This window comes from Peromyscus eremicus, chromosome 10, assembly GCF_949786415.1.
Source record: "Peromyscus eremicus chromosome 10, PerEre_H2_v1, whole genome shotgun sequence".
Lineage (NCBI taxonomy): Eukaryota > Metazoa > Chordata > Mammalia > Rodentia > Cricetidae > Peromyscus > Peromyscus eremicus.
Genome location: NC_081426.1, coordinates 88,665,497 through 88,679,628, shown reverse-complemented (window position 1 = coordinate 88,679,628; position 14,132 = coordinate 88,665,497). Strand labels below are relative to the sequence as shown.

The 14,132-nt window shown below is 47.2% G+C and overlaps 1 protein-coding gene across 1 annotated transcript in view; it reads left to right on the top strand.

The window, feature by feature from the left end:
• Positions 1-870, top strand: part of Sec31a (SEC31 homolog A, COPII coat complex component) — a 15,778-nt gene extending 14,908 nt beyond the window's left edge. Inside the window, exon 8 of the mRNA XM_059274783.1 lies at positions 840-870. Coding sequence (XP_059130766.1) covers positions 840-870 — 31 coding nt within the window. The remainder of the gene's footprint in view (positions 1-839) is intronic.
• The last annotated feature ends 13,262 nt before the right edge of the window (positions 871-14,132 follow it).

Genomic DNA, 14,132 nt, shown 5'->3' with positions numbered 1-14,132 from the left:
CATCCCTCCTAGATACTAATTGGGTTTATGAAAAAGATGAAGTACTTTCAAGTGCAGGAGAGAATCTCTGAGCACTGAGGTAATGGCATTCAGTATCATGCTGGCCATGCTCTGTGCTCAAGCTCGGGGGCCCTGAGGGAACCCTTCTGGACTATCCTTTCCTACACCTGCTTGGACACAGGCAGGCTGAGAGACTGTGAACATCAAGTTACAGTCCACTTCCCACACGTTTGTCGTCATGGACTTAGTGTGGGCCATGCTGAGAGTGCCCGTGTGAGCGTCATGCTTGCCCATAGAAACTTTCGGTGGAGGGGGGTGTCAGTTATAACTCAGTGTAATGAGGCCAGATCAGAAATGGGGCTGGGGTACAGGGACAGCTAGAGGAGGATCATTTGTGGTCAACGTCTCCCGTGTGGTGGGGACCTTGCATTAAGTTGACTTTAAAAAGGTGCCTGAGGGTCCTGAGGTAGAAAGGGAAGAAAAGGCATTCATCCAAGAGACGTAAACCCGTGCCAGGCATGGGATGTGTGGCTGAGGGAAAGCTGGTGGCTGAAGATGCTCGCAAGCACTCGTGTGCCTCTTGTGTGCAGGCAGGCCACCAAGTGCCTTCTGGATTGTGACTCTCTAAGTCCACCCAGTGACAACCCTATTTGGGATCTTAGCTTCAGTTTGAACAAGACTTTGAAAATAAAGCTATTTGGTGGCCAATTCATAGGGGAAATTCCTCAATTTACCGGATGGCACAACCTGACCTACACTGTGTTTCCTGTTTACTCTGAGTGTTCATCTTTGAGACCTGGGCACATCCTGGTAAGCTCAATGCTGGTGTGTTTTTGCAGGATCGCCTTGCAATGGGTTGAACATTTTTGAATGTTGAAGCACGCCAGACTCTTTTTTTTTTTTTTTAATGGATTGTGGACATCTCACGTGGGAGGAACCGGTGGCACAGAGGGTGGTGCTTCCCAAGGCCACAGAGCCAGGAAGGGGCTGTCAGAGTTTGTACAAGGCACTTCTGATGCCTGGGGCCAGGTACCCTTAGGTGATACTCTCCCACAGGCTTTGATGTCCAACAAAGGAGTTACTGGGGCACCAGATGTGTGAGTGACTCTGGAGGGAGGACGGAACGGCTGAGCCCTGCTGACTTCCCATCACTCCTGTCTTGTGACAGTAAGAAGGACTTGGGTACCACTTTCCCCACAGGGTCAGCGTGGGGATGGAGGCCCAGTTACCCTCCCTTGGGGCACTTATTTATTTCTGGGAATGAAGAGGCCTCTCTGCCTCTACTGTTTTCCCTTGAGGAAAATGCACCCCCCACACACACACAAGCTGGGCCCCTGGGCGGCTGATGATGGCTCCTTTTGTCTAGTCTTCATTTGTATCACATCTTATTCCCATCCCTGGTCCTGCTCATAAACCTGTGGTGGTATTTTACTTGTACTGAAATGTGATTTTAATTGTATGTTAATAAATAAAGTTGCCTGGGGGTCAGAGTTATAGAGCCATAGCAAGTGCGTGGCGGTGGTGGCGCACGCCTTTAAGGACCTGGAAGGCGGTACATACAGGCAGTGACAAGGCAGTCACGTGTTTAGTTTACAACCAATGAGAAGGCAGAACATCTAGACTATATAAAGACATACACACAGAAAGAGGCCCTCTTTTTCGGAGAGCTCTCTTGGCTGAAGCAGGATAGCTGAAGCAGGAAGGGTAAGGCTCTTAGTTCTGACCTCTTGGCTTTCTTCTCTGAATCAGCTCTGTGTTTCTTATTTAATAAGACGGTTGGTTACATCTACATAAACCCTTCAGTCTCAGAGGCCCAGATGGAAGGAAAATGTTTTTGGAAATAATTCTGGAGTTTTATAGGTCAAAGCCAGGACCAGCCGTATGTGCCAGCTGAGAATGAGAAGCCAGGGGGAAGGGCCATTTTCAGGGCATGGGCTTTATAAAGGCCTCACATGATGCTCAGCAGCCTCCCGGTGTTTGAGCAGGACTTCTGGGCTGGGCTCTGCCTCAGCTGCTTTATGAGTGCCCGGAAATTGTGTACATGGTCCTGTGTCTGTCAGTAGTTTTCTTCCGTCAGGATCTGAGCAGAGCCTCTGACTTTAAAATGATTCATCATGCTGGTCTGGAGAGAGTCGATGTTAAACCTGCTGGCTTTTCCTGAAAGGATAAAAAGGCAGTGAATATTCATTATGCATTACCATCCATTATCCCTTGGAAATCCACAGTCAATATCATCATTATCATGCTTTATTTAATGGACAGGAGCATTAAGTCTGGATAGGATGAAGGGGAATTTGGGGGCTTCTGAGTTCAGTAGATCTTTATGGGATGGGTCTTCACCGAGTCCCCCAAATGAGAGATCCCCTTGCATTGTGGGATAACGTAAAGACAGAAAGAGGAGACTGTATGAGCTTTGGCAGTGCTGGGCCCTGGCTCATGTTAAGCTTGGGCTCTACCTCTGAGCTACAGTTCCAGTCTTGGGATATTCTGAGACAAAGCTCTCTCTATGTAGCTGGCTTTGAACATGACTGGCCTTGAATGCAAGTTCTTCCTGCCTCTGCCCACTGAGTGCTGGGACACAGGCAGGAGCTATTATGCCTTGCTTCTCTCTCTCATCTTTTATTTATTCACAATTGCATGGCAGTGTCACCATTCTGGGTGGAGCAGCATGGGCATTCTGAGAGCTCTCTTCCTGCATCTGTTCAGCTCTGCCTATTACAGACACCCTGATGAGCAGATCCCTGAGGACTCAGGGCATTATCACTAAGTTAATGACTTAACAGCAAATTCATTTATTATCTTACAGTTCTGTAGCTTACACGGGTCTCACTAAGACAAATCCAAGTGTCTCCAGCACTAGACTTCTTCTAGGAACTGCTAGCAGTGAACGTATTTCCTTGTCCTTTTCAGCCTTGTCTATGGCCCTGTCTTCCATCTTCAAAGCCAGCAACAATAGGTTGAATCCTTCTCACAGGACCTCACTCCAGCCTCCTCTTCTGCTTCTCTCCACTTCTAAGGATCCTTGTGATTATGCTGAAAACAGATAGATGAGGATTCTCCTTTGCTCTGTAATGTAACATAGGCACAGACACCAACAACTAAGATGTGGGTTATTCTGTCTAATACACCCAGGTACCAAAGAAAGAGCTGCCTTTGTTCCTCTAGTTACCGTAGGCACTATTTTGGATAGTGCACAGTTATATACAGCTTACTTTGAAGAGCATGGATCTTGTGATGGGGACATCAAAGGGCCATGAAAGTTGCAGGTTCTTTGATCTCATCCTTCCCTTCTAGAGGGACACAGTTCACAGGCTGTGTCCCGTGGACCATGAATAGCTCCCAGAGCAGCATCTCTCTTAGGAAACGTCCAAAAGAGATCTGATGTTGGCAGTGTTTGAACATCTACCTTTGGCCAGGTCCCCAGGGTAACAACATGTTACCAAAAGATGACCTGGAGGCAGTATGAGATCTGGAAGCTGTCGGATGAGCATTTTGCTTCAGATGGAGGTGAGGAGAGATTCGTGGCCTGCCCAGAATACAAATGTCACCTTCCCTGTGTACACCCCATACAACTGTGTGTGTGCAGTGTGTGAACATGGACAGAGAACAGGACATCTACTAATGACTACAGACATAAGCAGCAGGTACTCAATCATGGAAGAAAGTGCGGAGGTGGGAAAGGCCCCGGTCATTTGGCTCATGGTCACTTGTAAAAGGCTGTATTGGGTTTAAGGTCTTGTGGGGAAACATGTCTCAAGGATGAGGTTTGAGTGGTGATGGGACCTCACTAGCTAATTGCTGCTGAGTCCTAACGGCCCCCTCAGGGGAGGGGGTGAGAAGTCAACAACACAGACGCTGGGAGTCAGGTGGAAGGCAAACAGCAGACTCATTTATTCTATACCCTCCTCCCAGCACCCAGGCTGTGTCCCAATCTGGTGACATTGCATGGTCATCCCTCATTGCCTGGGCACAATCAGGAACTCTGACAGTGCCTGTTGCTAGGCCCTCAGGCAGACTCCAGGTTGACTCATAAGGAAGTACATTATGTGCATGCCTTGGCCACTGGTTTGAACCAATTTCCTCGACCCTATGGGCCTGTCCTACTACAGCTATTGCATAGGTTTGAGACTTTTGTTTTGTTTCTGATACTGCTGGGAAAACATCCTTCTCAGTGATTATGGGGAGTCTTGACTTTACAGGAAGCCCTTCGGCTGGGAGTATGGAATCTAGGGAGAAGGTACCCAGCTTTGTAACTAATAGCACTTGATAGAAAGTGAAAACAGGATACTTTTTAACAGTTAATAAGAATTTTAAGGACTTGATGCTCAGCTCTGTGATAGGGGGTGCTTAGAAAACAAGCAATCAAACAGACGATAAAACATTTCAAGATGACAACAGCAGCATATTTAAACAAGCATGGTTCCCTTCTGACGTGAGGTCCTGGGTTATCACACTGACATATTCACGGAGCTGTCCCTGCCCGGAAGTAAGCTATGTCCTGTGTGCCACCAGTGTGCTGAATGTTGACAAGGATGTTTAAGGCCCCTTTCCAGGGACTGACAGAGCTGTGGCTCTTTGCTCTGTTTCCCTTCTAATCATGAAGTGTGTCCGCGCGGCACTGGATGTTTGAATGTCAGTTAGGAGATGTGTTTCCAGGCAGCATCCCTGAGTCATGAACCAGAAGCCCATGCCTCCCCAGCTCCATCCTTGTCAGAATCCATTCTAAGGGCAGCTGCCATCCTGGTTCACGGTAAAACAAGGGTCTGGAGTCATTGATAGGACAGCAGTGGTTCCAGTGTATTTGGGGACATCTTCAAACTCGTCCTTGAATAACTTTATTTTTTTTTTGTCTTAAAAATTAGGTAATGCTTGTTCATTAGAGTTGCTCTAGAACATATAAACAAGCAAAAGAAAGGATGACTTTGTCTCCCCATCCTAGAGAAAGCAGTTGTTTATGACCATTTGGACTGAGGTCATCAGACTCTTTTCCCTCTTTTTTAAAAAATTTTAACTTTATTTTATGTGCATTGATGTGAAGCTGTCAGATCCTGGGGAACTGAACTTACAGACAGTTATGAGCTGCCATGTGGGTGCTGGGAATTGAACCTGGGTCCTCTGGAAGAGCAGCCAGTGCTCTTAACTGCTGAGCCATCTCTCCAGCCCCCTAACTAGTTTTTTTCTCTGTAATCACATGTAATCCTGTTTTAGGTATCTGGCTTTTTCTTTTTTGTTGTTTTTTAATTTGTTAACACACCGTAGACAATACTTTACATTCATTGATGTGGATTATGGATTATGTAGGCTTTTAAAAAATAAGATGAAAAAAATCATTTAGCTGGGTGGTGGTGGTGGCGGCGGCGGCGGCGGCGGCGGCGGCGGCGGCGGCGGCGCACGCCTTTAATCCCAGCACTCGGGAGGCAGAGCCAGGTGGATCTCTGTGAGTTCGAGACCAGCCTGGGCTACCAAGTGAGTTCCAGGAAAGGTGCAAAGCTACACAGAGAAACCGTCTTGAAAAACAAAAAACAAAACAAAAACAACAACAAAAAAATCACACTTATTTATTGGGTGTGCATGGCAGAGAAGAACTGGGGGAGTCAGGTCTCTCATTTCACCCTGTGGGTTCAGGGATCGAACTGATGTGGTCAGGCTTGGCAGTACATAACTTTACCTGCTGAGCCAGCTTGCTAGCTCACAGCTTGTCTTTTAAGGGCAGTGTAGGGCCCCAAGGCTTCGGTGTAGTTCACTTCCAGTCCCTCTTGTTACAGTACTGCTATTAAACAGCTGTGCTCCATCTCAGTGGGTTCATCTTCCTGCACATCTGTCATGGTTTGGATATGAAGTGAGTCCCATTTCCCAGGAAGGCATGTGTGTTCAAGGCTTAGTCCCCAGCGCCATGTTGAGAGGTGGGACTTCAGGGGTGTGATTGGCCTGTGAACGCAGACTGAATGGTGAATTCATTGAAGGATTATTAGGAGGTGGTGGAAACTCTGGAAGGTGGGGTCTGGTTACAGGACGCCAGTTGCTGATGGCACACCTTGACGAGCATGTCTTTTCTGTGGCTTCTTCCTCTTTGTGTCCCGGTGTCCCGGCTACCAGGAAGCAAACACCTCTCCTCTTCTCTCCCTTTTCCACCATGATATTCCTGCCTTGCCGTGGGTCTAACAGTGCTGAAGCCAGCAGGGACTTAAAACCCTTGAAACCGAGAACAAATAAAGCAAAATGTTTTCGTTGTTTTATAAATCTGTCCTACGTCATCTGTATTTTCCTTTGTTAATGTATCTTTTTAAGTGAATCTGCTCTGATAGTTTGTCACAGTGACAGAAAGGGACCAGTACACCCTTAACAGTCTCCCCAGACTCCATCACTTGATGCATTTTCACTGAGGCTGTAAGCCAGTGATTCTCCACCAGAGGGGAGTCTTCCTCACAAAGAGGAGTTTGGGGGCCAGAGAGCGGTATGCCAATGAGGGCTACAGAACAAAACCCTGCCTCAGAAAATCAAATCAAAACCAAACCAAACAAAAAGACCATTCTCTTATATAACCACGTTCAATCCTTTCTGCATATTTTAAATTACTTTTCCAGCATCTCCAGGTGACTCCTCCTACTGAGGGAAAATCCTTCACCCACGGAGCCGAATCTGTGCTGGGTCAAGCTGTGCCCAGTGGGACACAGAAGCTCAAGCTGATGCTCTCAGGCCTGTGATGTCCTATTGGTTTCATTTCCATCATAAAAACGTCAATCTCCTGTGAAGTACTGACATATTTATGAGTCTGGGAAAACATTGCTTGCCTGGCTCACACCAGTTCCCTGACTAATCTGTGCTGGTACAATGGCATCTCATTAATTTATTAACCCCCAATTCTATTAAAAGACTGAGTGGAAGGAATCTTCATGATGCTTCTAGTCCCACTTTGCCATTAAACTGACTGAGGACCACAGACAGCGGTTAGGACTGGAGCCTGGGACCTTGCTCTGACTTAGCAGTCCCTAGCAGGGCTGTATAATCATTTTACACTCATTATCCCTTTTACTCGAGCACCTGTTACACAACCCCAAGGATATAGGTATATAAAATAGCTATACAAATCAAACATCCCCTGATAATAAATCATAAGAAACTTTAAACAATTCTTTGTTATACATATAATTTTACTGCTTGTTAAAATATAAAAGCAAATTTGCGTACTAGTGAGATGGATGGGCTCATTTTTACATTAGGAACTGAATCTTGGCTCAGTATGGATGCATGGATGGGAGCATCTTCCACACTTTTCAAAGTGTGTCAGTTGCTGATTTTGTAACCATCAATGCTGAGAAGGCCATTTCCCGTAAATACATAATACAAAGTGGCAGAACTGTGTTTAGGGCCATTTCATAAACCGCTAGCCACTTTGCTCTGACCCCAAGACAACCACTTGACCCCAAAACTCTGTTCTCTGCATCCACCAAGCAGGTCCCAGGGATTGAACTCAGGTTGTCCTTGTCCTCTGAGCTATCTCATTGGTCCTCAAATAGCAATTTTTAAAACCGAACATTCTAGTGCAATACAACCCAAAGATGTAATCTGATACTGATGTACTGAGTACATGTACTGAATGCGAGTAAGGACATATTGCAGCTTGCAAGCTATTACATTTCTATAAGAGAAGAAAACTTTGGATGTTAACAAAGCGCCACAGTTTCTAAAATACAGCAAGGTCGAGTCTGAACTGTGTCGCAGGGCATGAGGGCAGGCACAGGGCAGTGTGCATGTCGTGTGTTCAGAACCAACACTGTGGCGAGGCTGCACAGCGCAACAAGGGTGCGAGTTGCTAGGTGTGCCGTGGAGTCCTTATGCACACGTTTCCTTTTTTGTCTGTTTGTAAAGCCTGTGGTCATGGCAACACTTTAATTTCAGATTATTTTTGCATTCTAGTTCCTTTAAAATATGCTTGATTTTGAAATAATTTTTGGTCCTTGCACCATTAGAAACCTTTAACCGTAAGCAGTTTTTCCACCCACCCCTGCATGTAGTCGGCCCACCATTTCAGAAGCTGGGCAGTAGAGAGGGTGAGTCCTGAATGCTTGAGTGAAGGTGCAGGGAGAGAAAAGCCTGACCTCTGGCCACCACCGGACCCTCCGGACACCACCAGGCCTTCTGGCCCTCACCGGGCCCTCTGTTTTTTTTTCTCCTGCCTCAATACAACGAGGTTCTGCAGGAGGTTTTCTGTGAAGAAAAGGCATTCTACTTCAAAAGCTAAATCAGGTCTGGAGGGGTTTGAAGCCAGGCTAAGCGTCACTCAGCTTCGTTCCTGTCAGATCCAGGCTGTGGCGTGATCAGCCCACTTGGGTCCAGGGCACGCCCAACTCCTCCAGCTCCCTACCATGAGGCCTCTTCTCTTCTTCAACCTGATTTTCCTTCTCCCTCTCCCTTCTTTCCATGTGTGCGTGTGCGTGCGTGTGCGTGCGTGTGTGTATTTTGAGACAGGATCTCAGAATTAGCTTAAATGGCCTCAAATTAGAGATTTTCTTCCCCAGCCTCCTGTTGCACGTGGTTCACTTCCTTTTCTCTTTTCCCTCCTCTCCTCACCTTCCTTTAACACACTTTGTAACATTCATTTATGGAGGCAGGTGTTTGTGTGGGCGTGAACATTCCTTAGCCTCAGTGTGGAGGTCAGAGGACTCTCTACAGCTGGTTCTCTCACACCGTGTGGGTCCTGGCCACTTGGCTTGGTAGCAAGCACGCTTACCCATTCTCCTCCTCCTCTCCTGTTTTCATCACCAGGCTGGATCTTCCTGGCTTATGATGATGCGAGTCAGAGACCCACCCAAGAGGGAAGGGCTGGGAAGGTGGTAGGGCTGCAGTTCAGTTCTCAGGAGGGTTGTGGAGGAAGGAACCAGAGTCAGGGTCTACCCAGAATGCCTTCTCCGTTGCCTCTGCCGCCAGTCAAGCCCCTCAGACGCAACCTTTGTTAACTGAAACCTCACCGTGTCTCTTTCTCCTTATGCTGACCACGTCCTCCATTAACCAGACCTCCAGTGCTGGGGAAACACACTTTGCTGACCTTAGCCCCTGGGGGTAAGACTTCTGGGTGAAGTCTGAAACTTGGAAGAAGATGGGCGTGGGGGGAGCTGTGGGAAGGTGCTGAGGAGAGAAGGCGTCAGGGTGGGAGTTACGCAATCTGTGAAGGAAGTGCAGGTAAGTCCACAGGGAACAGAGGGATTCCCGAGACCACACGGTGGTGGAGACCCCTCTGCCGGCCTGTCGGTGGCTGTGGGGTGTTTTTCCTTGGTTGTGGACAGAATCTCAGTATCAAACGGAGAGAGAGAAAACCCAGGATAGAACAGATTAGACTAACCTGAGAAGGGAGAAGGCAAGATTAGGCTTTTGAGAACTTTGGGAAGATTCTCCTCGCCGGCAGGGGGTTGGGGTGGGCGTGGGGGGGATGACACACACAGAAGTCACTGGCCATGATATTGATGTGATTGACAGCAGCAGTTTGCAAAGCCGGAAGAGCCGTGGCACCTCTCTTCCTGCTTCCAGGCCTAATAACCTGCAGATACTTGACATCCTCTAGTTTATTAACTGCTCATCAAGAACCCAGCACCAGGGGCTGGTGAGATGGCTCAGAGGTTAAGAGCATTGACTGCTCTTCCAGAGGTCCTGAGTTCCCAGCACCCACATGGTGGCTCACAACCATCTGTAATGAGATCTGGCGCCCTCTTCTGTATACATAATAAATAAATAAATCTAAAAAAAAAAAGAAAAGAAAAGAAAAAGAAAAAAAAAGAACCCTACACCGGCTTCCCAACAGCATTTCTGGCAAAAGTTATGCACAGTGATCTAAATGCTGTTGCCTGGGCTTAGAAAGGTCTGTGCAGAGAAGAGCTGACATTCCAAATCCTCCAGTGTCCAGATGCCTTTTTCCCACACTGCTGCTGTCCAAGCCACCTCTTACACTTTGTCTTAGGTGCTGAGTTATTAACAGGGGTGAAGCTAGGCAATGGCCTGCCCTCAGTAGACCTCCTGTCTCGGTGAGGAGAGACACATAAGTGTGACAAAAACAAACGTCAACATGAGCTGGCAGACTCTGCTCCAAATTGATGGTTTTGATGATGAGCTGCACAGGAGTCTGAAAGAGCAGGGCTGGGATGCACAGAGAAAGGTCCCTGTGCATCACGGGACTTGAGTATTAAAAACAAAGAGAGCTATGTCCTGTGGTGGCATTTGGGAGGCTGAGGCAAGAGGATCTCAGGTCAAGGCCAGCCTGGGCTACACTGTGAGATCCTGTTGTCAGTGGTCTCTGGGTGCTTCTTGGTGTCTTGTTCAAAGAACTGAAGAGAAGAACACCAGCAGTAAAGGAGCAAGGATTTTTATTTAGAAGCAAAGTGAAAATACAGACTAGATACTCTGCATGGGGACAGTGGGCTACTCGGGTTAGAATGCTCAGAACAGCTGGTTACTCCAGGGCTTCCTGCTGTGGTCCCAAAGGAGTCAGTTGCTAAGGGGCCGATGGTGGGTGATTTTCCATTTGGAGTAACACACTTGGGTTACATAAGCCTTTGTTCGCCACACGTGTCCTTTCCTGTGATGTATCTGATTTTGAGCACAGGCACATCCAATCATGAATAGGCATAAGATGGCAAACAGGGTTTGTCTTTTTTCCCTACAAATCCATTTCGAGGACACGTTTTATTTTACTATGCATGCACTGAAAACCACTCCAGGCTGGATCAGTCTGTTGCCTACACTTTCCTGATACATTCCAGTATGTCTTTGGCCACAGAAATGGGGTTACCAGGGTGTTGTTGCTAGAAGGAGTGACCTATTGAATTATATGGAGCGAGCTGTGTACACGGCTCAGTGCAGATGGGGGGTCCAGGTTGCTAAGCGCATTATTGGGAAAGAGGTGTGGGTATAATGTAAGCCGAGCAGAGTCCTGGGTTTCCAATTTATCCCTATGCTGGCTGCTCCAACTGGTTAAAAAATCAAACAAGCTGGGCGGTGGTGGCGCACGCCTTTAATCCCAGCACTCGGGGGGGCAGAGACAGGTGGATCTCTGTGAGTTCGAGGCCAGCCTGGGCTACCAAGTGAGTTCCAGGAAAGGCGCAAAGCTACACAGAGAAACCCTGTCTCGAAAAACCAAAAAAAAAAAAAAAAAAAAAAAAAAATCAAACAAAAACTAGTAAGGAAGAAAGTTCTTGCCTTTCGAAGACCAGGTTGCTCACAGATACCAGATGGAAGCATGTATGATGTGGGGGTAGCTTAGGGAAAGTGCTCTTAGTTCCGGGCCCAGGGAAGATGGGAAATATTGTTTTTAAATTGCTTTTTTTATTTTATTGGTGTTTTGCCTGTATATATATATGTGAGGGTGTTGGGTCCTGGAGTTACAGAGAGTTGTGAGCTGCCATGTGGGTACTGGGAATTGAACCTGGGTCCTCTGAAAGAGCAGTCAGTGCTCTTAACTGCTGAGCCATCTCTCCAGCCCCTGTGGAGGAATGTTCTAAGAGATAACCTTGGGCTGAGTGTTGGGGGAGTGCTTGCTTGAGGAAGAACTATGGCATTTTTAAGGCTCGTGATTCAGAGGTGGTTTGAGGTGAAGTGGAACTAAAGCCTCAAGCACCCCTGCATCCTTTTACTGCTGTGGAGGGAGCACTACAGGAGACTGGGTGGAGCAGGACTCTCAAAGGAAGGCATGACTGTAGCTGAAGTTTTCCTGTGTCCACCCAGCTCCTGGTCAGGACAAATCTCTTTCACCCACCAGTCCTGCAGCTGCTCAGACCCAAGTAAACACACAGAGGCTTATATTAATTAAAACTATATGGCCTAATGGCTCAGGCTTCTTGCTAGCTGGGTCTTACATCTTAAATTAACCCATTTCTATAAATCTATACCTTGCCATGTGGCTTGTGGCTTACCAGTATCTTTACATCTTGTTTCTCATGGTGGCGGCTGGCAGCGTCTCCTAACTTAGCCTTCCACTTCCCAGAATTCTCCTCTCTCTTATCCCGCCTATACTATACTTCCTGCCTGGCTACTGGCCAATCACAGCAACACATTCACAGCATACAGAAAGTCATCCCCAGCACATGAAAGTCCCAGCCTTGGAGTATCTGCCCTCCTTGTGGAGTAGAGATGGCATTCATTCCAGAGTTCAAAGATAGGTACTGAGCCACTTGGTATATCTTGATATATCTCAGTGTTCAGAAAGCTTGCATAGCATCATAGTTTCCAGTAAAACACACACACACACACACACACACACACACACACACACACACACACACACGAGCTTACACAAAGAACAAAAATTTAGTATTGAGACCGTCCTACCAGGGGTTACTGTGATGACTCAGGGAATGGGGTGGGGGTAGATTTCATGGACTAAATTCTCTCCTCTAGGGAGGCCATATTCTATTCACTCACTCTGTTATGATGGAATCAAGCCAAGTACTGAGAGGCAGAGTGAAGTTCCTGGGTATAGAGAAAAGAAAAAAACAAAAAACAAACAAAAAAACACAGTGGGTCTGACTGGTCCCTGAGAAGCCTGTGAGTGGGGAGCGACCAATAAGGAGCGCTCAAGCAGTCATGACATCAGGCAGGCGTTGGGTGAAGGTCAGGGAGGTGAATCAGAGTGTTTTGTGCACTCCTTTTTGTACAGCAGTGTGCCTGCTGGTTTTCACCCCAGGGGTATCTCTGTGGTAACGACAGCTTACCAGGCATAAGTGGCTCCAAGTGTCCATGCCTGCTGGGACTGTGGGTGAAGCTATCAGCCATTCTGAGCACTGCACAGAACTCTCTCTGAGCACTTCCTGAGTTCACCTGGATGCTGTCAGGGTCCAGCCAAGGCAACTCACTTGCTTTCAGACACACATAGAGCTGTGCCTCTAGCATCCACACTCCAATCCTGTGATACAGCAGCTTCTGGAGAGAGAGTAGATATTGTGGGTTAAATTGGGTCACCCACATTCACATAGTGAAGTTGTAACTTCCAGTACCTCAGAACAGGACCTCACTGGATTAAAAAAAAAGTCCTTATGCGATCACTAAATTAAAATCAGGTTGTTAGGATGGGCCTTAATCATTATATGTCGTGTCCTCATTAAAGGTGGGAATTTGGACATAGATACTGTATTAGCCAGGGTTCTGTAAGGGAACAGAACTGATAGAATGGATATATACATATATTAAAGGGGAATGTATTAGGCTGGCTTACAGGATGAGGTCTGGCTGGTCTAACGATAGCTGTCTTGCTATGGAAGAAACGAGAAGTTGCTGTGGGATGTATGGCAAATGTGTTGCTAATTAATCAATAAAACACTGATTGGCCATTGGCTAGGCAGGAAGTATAGGCGGGGCAAGGAGGAGAATAAAGCTGGGAAATGGAAGGCTGAATGAGAGAGACACTGCCAGCCACCACGATGAGAAACAGCTTGTAAAGATGCCGATAAGCCACGAGCCATGTGGCAAGGTATAGATTAAAGGAAATGGATTAATTTAAGCTATAAGAACAGTTAGCAAGAAGCCTGCCACGGCCATACAGTTTGAAAGCAACATAAGTCTCTATGTTTACTTGGTCGGGTCTGAATGGCTGTGGGACTGGCAGGTGAAAGAGATTTGTCCTGACTGTGGGCCAGGCAGGAAAACTCTAGCTACAAGAAGTGGGTAGTTTTTTGGTCTCCAAGTCTGGCTGTGTCTCTAAGCCCTCACCAGGAGCCAAGTCTGTTGTCTGTTACCTTGACTCCTGGCCTCCAGAATGGCGGAAAGTGAAGGACCGCTGTTTAAGCCCTAGGCTCTGCTGCTCTAAATCGGTAGGTCAGCAACTTGAAGTCAGGTGAGGAGCCTGGGGGACCCTGGCTGGCCTCGGATGCATCGCTACTGCCTCTGAGACCCCTTCTAAGTGGTGTCCAGGTCAGTGGTCTGTTAAGTACTAGGAGCATCTTAGAAGTGCCGTCATGACTGACTGACCCTCCACTCCCTCATAGAAATGGTCTAGACGAGGGCCTGTCTTTCCTGGCCCCTTTGCTTTTCTGGGGCTTTTCAGACCCTCTAGGCATCTCCTGCTGGACAGGCAGACAGATTTGGAAAAGACAAGTTAAAATGATAAATTCTGTGTGGATTTTTGTGCTGATATTTGGCAAATTACAAGG